Consider the following 17,055-nt stretch of genomic DNA (forward strand, 5'->3'; position numbering starts at 1 on the left):
ATTATCCCTTAACAGGTCTTTGCTTTTGCCTTTCACTGGAGTAGATCTGAATGACACTAGAAGGCAAAAATCTGTAATTTCACTTTCTTCTCCACACAATTTTTCCAAGCACCACATATTGAAAATCAGGTTTTCGGGGCACCTGGGTGGCTCTGTCAGTTAAGTGTCCAACTTCAGCTCAAGTTGTCACGATTTGTGAGATTGAGCCCCGCATCAGGCTCTCTGCTGTCAGCATGAGCCTGCTTCAGATCCTCTGTACCCCTCTCTCTCCGCCCCTCCCCTGTTCGCACTCTCTCTCAAAAAGATAAAAAAGAAACAAAGAAACACACATACATAAAAATCAGATTTTCTCTTTGATCTTTAACCCTACCTGTCATTTACCAACTGTGCATATACACATGCAACTGTTTCAGGACTTCCTATTCCATTCCTATAGTCCTTATCTTTAATTTGCTAAAACAAGTTTAGGAATATGAGGAGTTTCTCGTCCCTTACATTTCCATATAAATTTTAGAATCAGTTTATCAAATTCCTTTAAGAAAATCCATTGAAATACTTAATGGTATTTAATTGACTTTTTAATTGACTTTGGGAAAACTACCCACCAGATCTTTCAAACATGAACTCAGTATTTCTCTTCCTACTTATGTCTTCCGTAACACCTTTCAATTATTATAATAATCTTCTTAAAAGTCTGGTTAAAACTTCTACCTTTTAAAAAAATTCTACCTTTTAAGGATCTACCCTATGGTAGGCAGAAGGCTCCCTTAACAACATCCAGATCCCAATCCTTATAAAATGTAATTATGTTAAATAAATGGCAAAAAGGGATTCGCAGGTGTAATTCAGATTTCTATTTAGTGACCTGAAGATAGGGAGTTTTTTCTGGATTATGCAGAGAATTTTCTCCAACCAGACAGAAGAGATGCGGCAGAAGAAAAACTAAGACAGATGAAAAGCAGGGCTCCACAAGCTGTTGCTGATTTGAAGACTGACAGAGCAATCTAACCTAGAATGCAGGTGGTCTAAAGGAGTCAAAAGGCTCCAGGCAGCCAAAAGGGAAATGAAGGACCTCAACTCTACATGCAGCCACAAAGAACTGAATTCTGTAAACAATGCGAATAAACTTGGAAGTGATTCTCACATAAAATCTATAGCTAAGACCTCAGGCAGGAACACCTGGATTTCAGTCTTGTAGACCTGGAGTAGAGAAACCAGCTGACTTCACCTGTACTGCTTATCTACAAAATTATATAATAAATTCACGTTAGTTTAAGCTGCCAAATCTGTGATAATTTGTTATGGCAGTCATAGAAAATAAATAGATTCTTCATGATTGTTTTATACTATTAAAAAATAGAATCTTAGAAGTCACTATAGGTAAAAACTTGGGATTGTATCAAACTAAAAAGCTTTTATACAGCAAAGAAAACCATCAACAAAACAAAAAGGCAACCTACTAAATGGGAGAAAATATTTGCAAATGATACAGCTGATAAAGGGTTAATATCCAAACTATATCAAGAACTCCTACAATTCAACACCAAAAAACAAACAATATTATTTACAAATGGACACAAGACCTAAGTAGACATTTCTCCAGAGAAGACATTCAGAAGACCAACAGACACATGGAAAGATGCTCAGCATCACACTAATCATCAGGGAAATGAAAGCAAAACCACAATGAAGTATCACCTCACACTGGTGAGAATGTCCAGTACAAAAAGACAAGAAATAACAAGTGTTAGCAAGGATGTGAAGAAAAGTGCACTGTCGGTAAAAATGTAAACTGGCATAGCCAGAAAACAGTATAGTATAGAGGTTCCTCAAAAAATTAAAACCAGAAATACTACATGCAGTAGTACATGTAGTAATACTACAAGTAGAAATTCTACTTCTGGGTATTTATCCAAAGGAAACAAAAACACTAATTTGAAAAGATACAGGTTTACTGCAGCATCATTTATAATAGCCAAGATATGAAAGCAACCTAAGAGTCCATCAACAGATGTATGGATAAAGAAGTAGTATAGATATATGATGGAATATTATCCAACCATGAAAAATAATGAGATCTTTGCCATTTGCAAGAATATGGCTGGGCTTAGCCATACCTTTGTATTTTCTTTTATAATAATCATGTTTACTTCTTCCTTCTAGCTCTTAACCTTATTTTGGTTGTTTTTCCTTACTGGTCTAAGAAGGATATCCAATGTATTTGATAGATTTGACTGTGAGAATCTCTGTTTTATTTTGATTGCAAGAGATTAGCTTCAACATTTCACCATTCAGAATGTTTGTTTTGTAGAAGGTTTTGCAGAAACCCTTTATGAGGTTGAAGATATTTTATTTTTATATCTCTGTTGCAAAAAATACCTCCAGTATGCATGTTGACTTATCAAATGTAGTTTTTGCATTTATTAAGGTGATCACCATCTTTCTCTAACCTGTTCATGAGAATTGCAGTGACTAATTTCTCAACTTCACAAGGTGATTTACAATTAATTTGCACTATTGAAATAAAAATCTGGTTATTCTTTTTTTAAAAACAATGAATTTGATTGGCTAAAAGTTTAAAATATTTATACCCAGATAACTTGTAATGCTTGATTCTCATTCATATTCTCTTGAACTTCTCATTCATGTTCTCTCCAGGTATCACTATCAAGGTTATGCTCTTCTGATAAAGTAATTCATTCAACAAATATTTGAGTACTATTAGCTCTATTCACTGGAAATACTTGTGCACTGTTGGAATTATTCCAATTTCAGAAAATCTTGCTAATAAAGCCAAGTTTTCAGATTTATAAAATCGTTTACATTGGGGCGCCTAGGTGGCTGAGTCGGTTAAACGTCCTGACTCTCGACTTCAGCTCAGGTTGTGACTCTCACGAACTGTGAGTTCAAGCCCCACATCTAGCTCTGCACTGACAGGACGGAGGATGCTTGGGATTCTCTGTCCCCCTCTGTTTCTGCCCCTCCCCCTTCTCAAAATAAATAAACTTAAAAAAAAAAACGTTTATATCAATTTTCTTTTCCAGTAAGTTTTGGTAAGTTACATATTTTTGTAGAAAAATTTCCCTAATTTGACCATAATCAGAAATTATAACCCCATTTTCACTGCAGTGAAAATAAGTACATTTTCCTCCTCTTTGTCTTCATAAATTTTAATCTTTTCAAAGAATTAAGTGTTGGTATGATGAATTCTCTAGTGTTAGATCTAATTATTATTTACTTCCATATACTTTTATGGGGACTTATTTTGTTAATTCTTTTGTTAACTTTTACCTTTTTGAAAGCTATAGCAGATTCTATTATTGTTCAAAGCCTGAATTTTCTAGATTAGGGGATTAGGCATATTCACCTTTCATGCCTTTTGAGAATATACATTCCAGCCCCATAAGCTTAGCCACATTATTTAGCCAACCAAATGTGAGGAAATTCCATAAAGAACATCTAAGTAGCAAGTTAAAATACATTTGTACACTTTAGCTCAGACCATTATGTGAATGAATAAGCAAGTGCTATATGGTGGCTACTCTTTCAGCATGAATCCCCCAAATGAGAAGAGACACACACAGCAGCAGCAATAGCCAACCCATAGCCAATGCCAAGCAATGTGAGAAGTTTTTATTTAAGCCTTTGAGATTTAAGGGAAATGTTTTATACAGCAAAGATAATACTGGTGATCAGCTTATTAATTTCAAGCATTTTTCCTAATATTTGCATTTAAGCTTTTCTCATCCGGTGCACCTCTTAAATCCAGTTAATAATCCATTTATATTTTCTAATTTCCACTATGATTTCTTCTTCAACTGGTGAGTTATTTAACATGTATCTTTGCTCTGAAACATACAGGGTTTTATTACTTTACTTTTTAAGTTTTAAACACTAACTTAATTCCACCAATAGTGTTTTATGTAATATTAATGCTTTGAAATTCACTTTATATACCACTGAAGGTCAAAGTACTACAGATAAGCACAGAGAGATCTTGCACTCTGCAGGTTTGGTAGAGAATTGTTTCTCAAATTACTCTCATTTTTTATTGCTTGATTATTCCTTACTTAAGAGACAAATTGACTTTGGATTTGTCCCATTGTTTCATATATTTGAAAACTTGATATTAAATACGTTAAATTTTAAAATACACTTTTCTGATAGATTCTTCACTTTTAATCATTACAAAAGGACACTCTTTAGCGCTAGTAATGTTTTGTTTTCAAGTCTACTTTGTAAATCTATTCTGTCTGCTATCAATATATATACAAAAGCTTTTTTGCGTTACTTTTTATTTAGGAGGTAGCTGGGCTTTCTAATTTTCACTTTTAATTAGAATTTTAAAAAAACATAAAACTCACCATCTTAACCATCTTTAAGTTTACAGTTCTGTACTGTTGAATATATTCACTGTTGTGCAACAGATAACCAAGCTTTTTTCATTTAGTAAAACTAAAACTCCATACCCATTAACAATTCCCCATTTCATCTCTGCTGACAGCTCAGAGCCTGGACCCTGCTTCAGATTCTGTGTCTCCCTCTCTCTCTGCCACTCCCCCACTCATGTTCTGTCTCTCAAAAAATGTCAAAAAAAAAAAAAACAATTCCCCATTTCTCCCTCCCCCATAGCAACTGCCACTCTTAGTTTCTATGAATTTGGCTTCTTTACTACTTCATTTGTAAATGGAATCATCCAGTGTATCTTTGTGGCTTATTTCATTTAGCATGTCCTCAAAGACCATCCATGTTGTATTACGTGATAGTTTTCCTTCCTTTCTAAAGGGTGAATAATATTCAATTATATGTATACACCATATTTTATTTATCTATTAATCTGATGATGGACATTTAATTGGCTTGCTTTTTGGCTATCATGAATACTACTGCTAAGAACATGGCTGTGCAAATATCCTTTTAGTTTTTTGAGTAACTGCCATACTGTTTTCATAGCAGCTATATCATTTTATGTTCCCACCAACAATGCACAAGGGTTCTAATTTCTCTACATCCTCTCCAACAACTGTTATTTCCTGGGTTTTACTTTTTATTTTGAAAGTAGCCATTCTAACGAGTGAGGTGATATTTCACTGTGATTTAGATTTTCATTTCTCTAAGAATAGTGACGCTGCACATATTTTCATGTGTTCACTGGACATTTGTATATTATTGAAGAAACAGCTTTTCAAATCCTTTGCCCATTTTTTAAACTGAATTTTTTATTGAGTTGTTGTGATTTCTTTATATATTCAGAAATATTAACCCCTCATCAGATTATATGCAAATATTTCTCCTATTCTGCAGCTGACCTTTTCATTCTGATAAGTTAATACACATTAAGTTTTTGATTTTTATGAATTCCAATCTGTTTATTACATATGCTTTTAGTGTCATAGCTAAGAAATGATTGCCAAATCAAATATGAAGCTTCACCCTGTTTTGTTCTAGTTTTATATCTTAGGTTTAAGTCTTTAATCTTTAAAATTTTTTTACATATGATGTTAAGAGAAGGTTCCAACTTTACTCTTTTGCATGTGGATGACCAGTTTCCCCAACACCATTTGTTGAAATTGTCTTCTCCCATTTAGTGATCTTGGCACACATACTGAAAATCATTTGGTCACATAGTCAACTTAAGGATTTATTTCTGTGCTCTATTCAGCTTCATTTAATCTTGGTCTGTATGCTCATACCACACAGTTTTGATTACTGTAGTTCTGTAATTAGGAAATGTGATATTTTTCTTTTCTTTCCTTTTTGGAAATGCGGTATTTCTAACTCCATGGTTTTTAAAACTTGTTTTTTGGCTCTCCATGGTCCCATAAGATTCCATACCAATTTAGTACTAGTTTTCCTAATTCTGCAAAAGATGCCATTGGGCTCTTGACAAGGATTGCATTGAATCTGTAGATCACTTTGGGTAGCACTGACTTTTAAAAAAAACTTTATTAAAGATATAATCCACATATGGTACAATCTACCCCAGCATATGAATCGATTGGCTTTTAGTATATACAAATTTTGCAACCATCATCAAAATCAAATTACAACATTTTCATCACTCCAAAAAACAAACAAACAAACAAACAAACAAACAAACACAGGACCCATTAACAATCACTCTCAATCTCCTCCCAAGGAAATATTTCCACCCAACCTAAGCCCCACAACTGCCAATATAATTTCTGTCTGTTCTGGACATTTCACACAAACATACAAACAGAATCTTACAATATGTGGTACTTAGCATAATGTTTTCATGTTTCAGGATGTATTCATTTCTTCCTACTGCTAAATACTACTCCATTATATGGTTATACCACTTTTTGTTTATGCATTCATCAGGTGATGATTGTTTGGGTTCTTTGCACTTTCATAATGTTGCAGTTAACATTTATGTATGTTTTTGTGTGGACATATGTTGTCACTTCTTTTGTGTACCTACCTAGGAGGAATTCCTAGATCATAAGACAAATCTATGTTTAACCTTTTGAGAACTGCCACAATGCTTTCCAAAAACAGTTGGACCATTTTACACTCTTTTTTTAAATTTAAATTCAAGTTAGTTAACATATAGTCTTGGTTTCAGGAGTTAAAACTCAGTGGTTCATCTCTTACATATGACAGCCAGTGTTCATCCCCAACAAGTGCCCTCCTTAATGCCCATCACCTGTTTAGCCCATTCCCCAACCCACCTCCACTCCAGTAACCCTGTTTGTTCTCTGTATTTAAGAGTCTCTTATGGTTTGCCTCCCTGTTTTTATCTTATTTTTGCTTCCCTTCCCCTATGTTCATCTGTTGTGTTTCTTAAATTCCACATATGAGTGAAGTCATATATTTGTCTTTCTCTGACTTCACTTAGCATAATACCCTCAACTATTTTACAGTCTAACCAGTAGTCTACGAGGATTTTGATTTCTCCCCCCATCATCACCAACTGTGCATGTATCTTTTTTATTATAGTTATCCTAGTAGGTACAAGGTGGTGTCTCATAGTGATTTTGATTCATTTCCCTGGTGGTTAATGATGTCAACCAACCTTCCATGGGCTCATCAGCCATTTGTGTATCTTCTTTGGAAAAGAAGTCTATTCAGATTATTTGCTCATTTAATAATAATTGGATTGTATTTTTATTATTGAGTTATAAGAGTTCTCTATTACAAATATAAGTCCTTTATTAAAAATATTATTTGTAAACATTTTCTTCTAACTTGCTTTTTTAGTATTTTTACAGCAGTTTGATTCACGGCAAAATTATGTGAAAAAGTACAGACTCTCCCCTCTTACCATTCTGCATGTTACAATCTGTGTTACATCTGTTACAATCAGTGGGCTTACACTGACACATCATAATCAACTAAAGACCATAGTTTACGTAAGTTTCATGCTTGGTATGTACATCCCACAGGTTTTGATACATGTATAATTAGATGTACTCACCATTATACTATCATACAGAAAATTTTAACTGCCCTAAAAAACCTCTCTGTTCTGCCTATTCATTTATTCCCTTCCCATACCCTAGCAATCACTGATCTTCCTTCTATCTTCATAGTTTTCCTTTTCCAGAATGTCAAATATTTAGAATTATGCAGTAAATATGTAGCCTTTTCAGATTGGATTCATTTAGTAATTTGAATTTAAGATTCCTCCACTGATTGCTTATTTCTTTTTAGCACTACATAATATTCCATTGTCTGGATATATGAGTTTATCCATTCACCTACTGAAAGGCATCTTGGTTGTTTCCAAGTTTTGGCAATTATGAATAAAATTACTGTAAAGATTTTTTTTTTTAATTTTTTTCATATGCAGATTTTTTTAAAAGTAAACTCTACCCTCAACATGGGGCTCAAACTCACAACCCCAAGATCAAGAGGAACATGCTCGGGGCACCTCAGTGGCTCAGCCGGTAAAGCATCGGACTTCGGCTCAGGTCATGATCTCACAGTTCCTGAGTTCAAGCTCCATGTTGGGCTCTGTGCTGACAGCTCAGAGACTGGAGCCCACTTCAGATTGTGTGTCACCCTCTGTCTGCCACCCACTCCCTGCCCCCCCCCTCCCCCCGCCACATGCACTCTTTCTCTGGCTCTGTCTCAAACATTAAAAAATAAATAAAATAAATAAATAAATAAATGAGGAACATGCTCTACTGACTGAGCCAACCAGCCCACCCCACATATGCAAAGTTTTCAGCTCCTTTGGGGTTAAGTACCAAGGAAGGTAATTACTAGATAGTATGGCAAGAGTAGTTTTGGTTTTTGGTTTTATAAATTTTATTAATTTATTTTGAGACAGCACAAGCAGGGGAAGGGCAGAGAGAAAGGTGTAGAGAGAGAATGTGTAAGAGAAGTTTTGTAAGAAACAAACTGTCTTCCAAAGTGGCTGTATAATTTTGCATTCCCAACAGGAGTGAAAATTCCTGTTGCTCTATATCCTCATCAGCATTGGATGCTTTCAGCTATATTTTGGCCATTCTAACATGTGTGTAGTGGTGTCTCACTGTCTAAATTTGCACTTCCCTAATTATATGATATAGAGTATCTTTTCATGTGCTTATTCACCATCAATATAACTTTCTTTGGTGAGCTCATTGGCCTGTTTTTTTAATCTGGTTGTTTTCACACTGTTGAAGATTTAAGATTTTTTTTTTTTTTTTTTTTTTTGGTATACTTTGGATACAGTCCATTATGTGCCTAGAAAAACTCTGACTTAATTTCTTCCTTCGTGGATCAAGCTTTTGGAGTTGTATCTAAAAAGTCATCAGCCAACTGAAGATCATCTACATTTTCTCTCTTTTATCTTCCAGTTGTTTTATAGTTTTGTGTTTTACATGTAGGTCTGATCCACTTTGAGTTACTTTTTGTGAAAAAATACAAGGTCTGTGTCTAGAGTCACTTTTTTTCACATGGATGTAAAGTTGTTCCATCACCATTTGTTGAAAAGACTATATTTTCTCCATTGTATTGCCTTTATTCCTTTGTCAAAGATCAGTTTTATTACATTACTGCAAGTCTATTTCTGGGTTCTCTATTGTGTTCCATTGATCTATTTGTCTATTCTTTTACCAATACCATACTGTCTTGATCACTGTAGCTTTATAGTAACTCTTGAAGTTAGGCAGTATTAGTTCTCTGACTCTTCTTCAATACTGTATTGGCAATTCTGGTCTTTTATCTCTCCACATAAATTTTAGAATCAGTTAATCAATCAATATCCACAAAATAAATTCCTGAAATCTTGATTGGAACTGCACTGAATCTACAGATCAAGTTGGGGAAAACTAATAATATTGAGTCTTCCTGTCTCATTTAGTAGTTCTTTAATTTCTTTCATCAGAGTTATCATATTCCTCATATAGATCTTGTACCTATTTTATTAGCTTTATACCTCATTATTTTATTTTGGGGAGGAGGTGCTAATGTAAATGGTATTGTGGGGTTTTTTTTATTTCCCTATCATTTTCTTCATGGTGTACTATGCAGTACAAAATTTAAAATTATGATACCCAATTTTTTGTTTCTTATGCTATTGGTATAAGAAACCACTGTCGAATACAAAGTCAAAGATTTTATGTTTTCTTGCAATAGTTGTATCATTTTTACTCTGATATTTAAATGTTTAAATCAAATAATTAATTTCTGTACATGGTGAGTTAGGGTGGCATCCAATTTACTCTTTTACATATGGATATCCACTTGTCCCAAGACCACTTATTAAGAAGACTATTCTTTCCCTATTTGAATAAATAGTTTAGGCACTTCTGCCAGAAGTCAGTTGAATATAGACACAGGGTTTATTTCTGGGCTTTCAATTCTCTTCCACTGACCTGTATGTCTATGCTTATCCTAGTAAGAACACTGTCTTAATGTAAGGACTGTGTATGAATTCTTCAACTTTGTTCTTTTTAAAGATTGTTTTGGCTATTTTGGGTCCCTTGAATTTCAATATAATTTTAGATCACCTCATCAATTTCTGCAAAACAGCCAGTTAGGATACTGATATGGTTTACACTGCATCTACAGATTGATTTTTTTTGATTAGTACTTTACGGTGTATATTGTTCCAATCTTTTCAACTTTTTTGCTCCCTTATCTTTTTGATGTCACATGTAAATAACACAACTGATTTTATTTACATATACTCTGACAATATTGTTTTTTTTTCCTCTAAATATTTGGGTTTAAATCTACCTTATTGTTGTGCTGGAAGCCCCTACTTATTCCACATTTCCCTTTCTCCTAGCTTCATGGTTATTCCCTCTAATTTTATGTTTTAATAAAAATAGTTTGAAGGGTATCCTTCAAACTGCAACATGAAAACATTAAAGTACCCTTAAATAATATTTATTGCTCTCTCCAAGTTTGGGTTAATGTTATAGTAAATCTGTAAGACACTGTTTTATACAGTTAATATTTAGATTTATCACATATCTCTTGCTTTGCTCTACAGTCCTTTCTATATATCTGGCATCTGAAATCATTATGCTACCTTTACAATTTCACTTGGTGAGGCTTTCCGAATTACAATTTCTCTCATATTTTACCCTTTTACTTGAAAGACATTTTGCAAGACATACAATCATAGGTTGATAGTTATTTTCCCTTGGTATATTAACACCATCATTCCACTGTGTACTGCATTCAACTGTTAATTGTTGGAAAGTCGGCTGTCAGCTGACCAAGTCACTCTTCTTCCTTTAGATGTAATCTGCCTTTTCCCCCCTGGCTGCTCTACTCTGGTACCTCTCCTCAATTCAGAAAAAGCGTTAGTTATCACCTCGTAAAATACTGACTTTGCCCCATTTTCTCTCACCTTTCCTTCTGAAATTCTGATTAAATGTCATTTTAGACCATTTCTATCACTCTGTATTCCACATTTCTTCCTTTTTTAAAACTTTTCAGAAAAAGCTAAAAAAAAGGAAAGAAATAAAAAGCTATATAATAAAATCCAGTAGATGGTAAATTCTACAAAACTTGATTTGAAATGTAGTAAATAATAGCAAAGACTCTCTAGAGTAACATTACATACCCTTTCATATATTCTATTTCTCTGCCTCTCTGAGCTGATCTCTGAAATTTCTTGTTAAGCTGGCTTCCAATTCACTGACCCTCTGATTGTATCTAATCTGCTGTTAATCCCTTCCTTCAACTGAGTTCTTGATTTCAACTTTAACTGTTTTTAATTGAAGTTCTAGGAACTTTATTGTTTAGAATTTCTTCTTCCCCACCCATATTTTTATTTCTTTAAACACAGTAAACATAGTTACTCCATATTCTGTTTAATAATTCGAATATCTAAGGGGCGCCTGGGTGGCTCAGTCGGTTAAGCATTCGACTTCAGCTCAGCTCATGATCTCATGGTTCATGTGTTCGAGCCCCAACATCGGGCTCTGTGCTGACAGCACTGAGACTGGAGCCTGCTTCATATTCTGTGTCTCCCTCTCTCTCTGCCCCTCCCCTGCTCGAGCTCTGTGTATCTCTAGCTCAAAAATAAATAAACATTAAAAAAAAAATTCCAATATCTAAATTATTTCAGGGTATGGTTTTGCTGTTACTTTAGCTCATTCTTACATGTGGTACCACATTTCCATGTCTGATTATTAACTTTGTGAGCTGCTCACTTTCCTTTTAAGGTAACTTGAGTAAATTATTTGAGGTCTAGGATAAAAGTTAATGTCCATACAAAAGAGCTATGTTGGCTTCTGCTAGGTTTCTGGGAAATTAGCAGGCCATAATCACTTTAAATTCATGACTAGTGGTTACATTAGTCATCCACATAGTATGAACTTAAGTTGCATGATAAGTTCTAAGCCATTTTTTTTTCTCCTTATTCTGCTCAGCACAAGTAGGGAAATTTGTTTGTAGTCCCCCAGAGGAATAGATGAGAAAGCAAGTTCTCTTCCACTGAGGATGTATTTCGTTTAGGTACCAATTTAATAGGAAGACAACTTGATGGAATCCCCAACTTTGGCTGAGCCCTAGGTTTGTGTCTTTTCCCCCTTTATTTTGGATGGCTTCTGCAAAGCTGAACTCCTCAAATCCCTCAAATTCCAAAATGGTCTCCAGGGCAACACTACTTTAATACTCCATATTTGTCCATGGTTTCATTCTGATAATAACTTATCTTGCTGATCTTCAAGGATTTTAAGTAGATGTTTTCTCATCTATTAAAAGGCCATTTGAGTTGTCTTCACCAGTAAGAGCATGCCAGAAACAGAAAGCCTATACTCAGTCCAGTGCAGTTCAATGTAACTTCTGGATCCAGCAAAAACTCCTTTTGCAAAGTCAAAAAATATCACCAAACTACCCTGTCAATTTGTCATTCTTTTCATTTACATCTAACTCAATATGTCCAGTTCCTGACACATCTGATTTTTCTTTCCTTTTGAAGTCAGTTTTACGCTTCCACATCACCACTTTTCCTATTACAACTCCTAAACAATGATTCCTGAGAGCTCAGATCTGGTTTTCTTATTTCTATAGTTCCTCGGTTACCAAGTTACCTTAAGTTACCAATACCCATCTCCAAGACTACTTTTATAGTCTCCCAAGTAGATTTCTTCTGCCACCCTTGTACCTATCTCTACTCTGTTCTCCACCATAATAACCAGACTTATTTTTTTTAATAAAAATTAGATTATGTCCCATTGCTTGTGTAAAGCTCTCCAAGATACTTTACTTGAATTTTAGATAAATTCCAATTTAACATGGCCCACAAAACCATATATGATCAGACTTCTGCCTACATTCTGTCATATCTGTCCTCTCATATAATACTATAAACAGGCTTTTTTTTTTTCATTTCCTCAAATATACCAAATTCTTTCCTCCCTCAGATCCTTGCCACTTGCTGTTTCCTCTGCCCAGAGTATGGTTTCCCTACTCTTTGCAGGGTTCAATCTTACTCATAGTTCAGACCTCACTATAACTGGGACTTTCTCACAAGCATTCCCTGACAACCCAATCCAGTAGAATCCTGTTCTTTTCCTTTAGAACATTTATCATAATTTATGATTAAATATTTATTGTGGGCTTATTTTAATGTCTATCCTCGCAATTATTTGTAAGAACCAGGCATGTAGAGACCCTACTGTTATCTTCCCATTCCATGCCCAGGACCTAGCACAATGTCTGACCCATAGTAGGAGTTTAACAAATATATATTAAATCATTGTTTTCTCTCTAAGCAGACCCACAAGAAAAGTACAACTCTAATAAGAAATTACATGTTGAGCACAGAATTAGAAACAAGGGGGATAAGGTGATAAGAATGTACATAGGGACCAATGTACATACGCTAAAATACAACATACTTATGAACAGATCCGTAATGCTCAGAGTCATATAGCCAAGATTACTTTCCCCTAATATTTCATGGATAAGGCAGATGCTGGTTTTTATTTAACACATGGCTTTTTTGTCTACATGTTAGTTAAAGCAAATAAATAATCACCTACAAATAGCATGTTTCTCAAGGTGACTTGTGAGTTCATTATTTGGAACTCAAAAAATTTTCCCACAGAACCAATATTATATACAGTGGTTAGCTTTTCTCTGGGTAGTTCATAATGTTTAATCCATAATTTATTTATTCATTTAACGAATATGAATTGAGTACTACTATGCACCAGGAACTATCCTAGCAGCAGAGATACAGTAGTGCACAAAATAAGATAAAAATTCCTATCCTCATAAATCTCATATCCATACGATCAAAACAGAAGGGAAGTGCAATATACAGAATGGTAGATGGTGAAGAACAAAGCACAGTGGAGACAGGGAATGGAAGGAGTGCAATTGTAACCTATTATAAAATTTCTAGCTCTGTTCCAAAAAGGATTTAGAGATTTCTTACAGAACCTAAGTATCACAAATAAAATAGCAATGCTTAGACAAGGAAAGACTTTCAACCAAGAAACTATATAAAAACACACTTCCTTTCCCACAGCAGGACAGAGAGAACTACTCAGGCTCTTAATTCACAGAAAGCTATAATACCCTGAGGCATGGTCTCCAAAAAGGCAACAAATAGAGAAGGTAAAGAAGTGAATGCAATGATGGAAATTCCATGAAGAAAAAGAAATGAAGACCAAGAAGGGAAGTACACTTCTTGCTAATGATAAGAACACCTCCAGGGACAGCCAATCCCTTCTATTCAATCACTAGTTGGCAGGCTTTTCTTCCTACAACTGTAACTATTTCTGACCAAGATCTCTCTTCTATTTGGCATAGTACAGTTATACAACTTTTCCTTCATTATTACATACTAAAAACAAATATTTAACTTTTTTAATGGCAGAAAAAGATCCAATGTATTCCCTATCTACATCATTAAAATCGATATCAAAGGAATGCAGACAGCTAAAAGAATACTCTGATGCTCTTGTATTTTACCTTAATAACTAGGATAGGTTAGTTATCCAGAATGTGGGGTGAAATGCAAGAGGATAAAAAATTCGAACAAGGTTTCAAAGAGCACCCCTACCACCAGAGTAGTGACTGGACAAGAAGAGACAATCAGCCATTTTAATCTTCCATCCCTGACCACAACAAAGTCCACTACTATAGAGCATGCACCATAGACTAAGGAGTGAAGGATGAAAGGGGTCAGCAAAAGTAACCCTTCTCTAACACCTTGCTCATAGAGCTGGAGTAATTATAGGCCAGGGTAAGAAATGAGCATATAAACTAAGCCTGTCCATAACTTTTTTCCTTCTTATTATAAAGGGCCTTCTAATTATTTTCACCTGAAAAAAGGGTTTTAGTCAGTGAATGCTAATTTTTTTTAATTATTCGTTCCACTATCATTTTAATAAAATAAAATAGTATCTCGGGTTATGACTGTCAGATATATTCCAGGAATTTTTCATATTAAATATTGTTTATTTATATTAAAAATTTAATAAAATAAAGCCTTAGGTTTAGGAAAAACAGGGAGCAACATATATTTAAAAAACTAGTATCAGTAGAAAGATGTTGTTGGCCACAAACAATTACCTTTAGGGCTGTGTGTTTGTTTTCATCTTCTTCCATCCATAGATCCTGTTCATAGTAATACAAGCCATCATTAATGACTTTAGCAAGTTCAGATGTAATTTTTGCCCGAGACATGTGGTTGCCCGTTCGATCTCCTCCAGGATGTTTTCTCATGTGAGGTGGTGTCTGAGTTACAATCAAAATCTTGTTTAAATCCTGGTCATCAATTTCATAATCTGAATCATTATCAGACCAATCAGTAAATGTGTTTTTTCGTCCTTCTATTTGCTCCATCTCTTCATCAAATAAAAAGTCAAGTTCTTCTTGCTCTTGTTCATCTGAAGGATATAGCTGATTTGATGCCTCTTCAGACAGAGATGCTGATTCCTAAGGGAAGAAAGTGGTATTTTATATACACAATTTTTTTTAATCACTTTAAAAAATCACATGTTACAAGTAATATGAAGCCTAACATGCTCAATGACTATACAGCAGGCAAATTATAAAAGAAAATCAAATCAGTAGTATTCTAGCCCAATAAATACAAAGTATTTGCTAAACGCTAAGTCTAACGCTAAGAAAAACACAAAATTGAGTAAAAGGAGGGTTATATTAATCTAAAAGATTCCTTTTAGAGTTAGAATGGTGCTTAGCTCATCCACTACTGCACAGCAATTCATTTTACAGATGAGGGGAAAAAAGGCCTAGAGATAGAAGTTAATTTGTCCACAATTTCAGAACTAGTCAGGACTAGAACAATCAAGGTTTTTTGACTTCTAAATTCAATAGTCAGACTTGCTAGTCTGAACCTTTGTAATTACATTAACTAGGTTTCCTAGATAATCCCTCTGCTCAATCTTCACCTCCACTCAGTGTGGCCTGGATTTCATTAAATTTACCCTAACATGTACTCAATTGTTGAACTTTGCCCTTCCTGAAAAAGTTAAAATTGCTTCCTACTAGGTGACATAACAAGTCCAAACTTTCAGATCCTAGAGCTTCTAAAATCTAAACTAGTCTAGATTTCCAAAACTCTCAACACAAGAAAATAGGTTTCTCAGTATTACCTTCCTATGCCATCCTATGACCAATCCTCATCCTTTAGCAAATGCTAACTCTCCTATACAATCCCTTTCTTTGAGAACTCCTATTAATGTAGTATATATTCATTCAGTCAATAATTATCTGGGTCCTCACTGTGAGCCAGGCACGGTTCAAGGAAAGGGTATACAATAATAACTCTGCCTTGACAGAACTAATGTTCTAGTAAATAGAAGGCTGTCCATGATGTTATTAACTAAAAACAAAACAAAACAAACAAAAAGAAAACTAACTTTTAACACACTGTGAATATATTTAGGCAACAAGAGATGTCGGCAAGGATGCGGAGAAAGAGGATCTCTTTTGCACTGCTGGTGGGAATGTAAACTGGTGCAGCTACTCTGGAAAACAGTATGGAGGTTCCTCCAAAAATTAAAAATAGAACTACCCTACAACCCAGCAACTGCACTACTAGGTATTTATCCAAGGGATACAGGTATGTTGTTTTGAAGGGACACATGCACCCTAATGTTTACAGCAGCACTATCAACAATAGACAAAGTATGGAAAGAGCCCAAATGTCCATCGATAGATGAATGGATATAGAAGATGTGGTGTGTATGTGTGTATACACACACACACACACACACACACACACAATGGAGTATTACTTGGAAATCAAAAAGAATAAAATCTTGCCATTTGCAACCACGTGGATGGAACTAGAGGGTATTATGCTAAGTGAAATTAGTCAGAGAAAGACAAAAATCATATGACTTCACTCACATGAGGACTTTAAGAGACAAAACAGATGAACATAAGGGAAGGGAAGCAAAAATAATATAAAAACACGGAAGGGGACAACACATAAGAGACTCTTAAATATGGAGAACAGAGGGTTGCTAGAGGGATTTTGGGAGGGGGGATGGGCTACATGGGTAAGGGGCATTAAGGAATCTACTCCTGAAATCACTATTGCCCTATATGCTAACTAACTTGGATATAAATTAAAAAAAAAAAAAAAAAGCCACATCC

General features: G+C 34.7%; 1 protein-coding gene across 18 annotated transcripts in view; it reads right to left on the reverse strand.

The window, feature by feature from the left end:
* LARP1B (La ribonucleoprotein 1B) overlaps positions 1-17,055 on the reverse strand; it is a 125,722-nt gene that overhangs the window by 69,003 nt on the left and 39,664 nt on the right. For 17 of the 18 annotated variants that reach the window (XR_003422551.2, XR_003422550.2, XR_008296124.1 and 14 more), the window contains one exon: positions 15,001-15,366. Coding sequence is in view for 13 of the 18 variants with exons in the window: in XM_027065944.2 (XP_026921745.1) it covers positions 15,001-15,366 (366 nt within the window). In the remaining 5 variants the exon portion in view is untranslated. Of the gene's footprint in view, positions 1-7,237; positions 10,912-15,000; positions 15,367-17,055 lie in introns of those variants that run through there. The other variant, XM_027065955.2, reaches the window with a different exon arrangement.

Source organism: Acinonyx jubatus, chromosome B1 (assembly GCF_027475565.1).
Source record: "Acinonyx jubatus isolate Ajub_Pintada_27869175 chromosome B1, VMU_Ajub_asm_v1.0, whole genome shotgun sequence".
NCBI lineage: Eukaryota > Metazoa > Chordata > Mammalia > Carnivora > Felidae > Acinonyx > Acinonyx jubatus.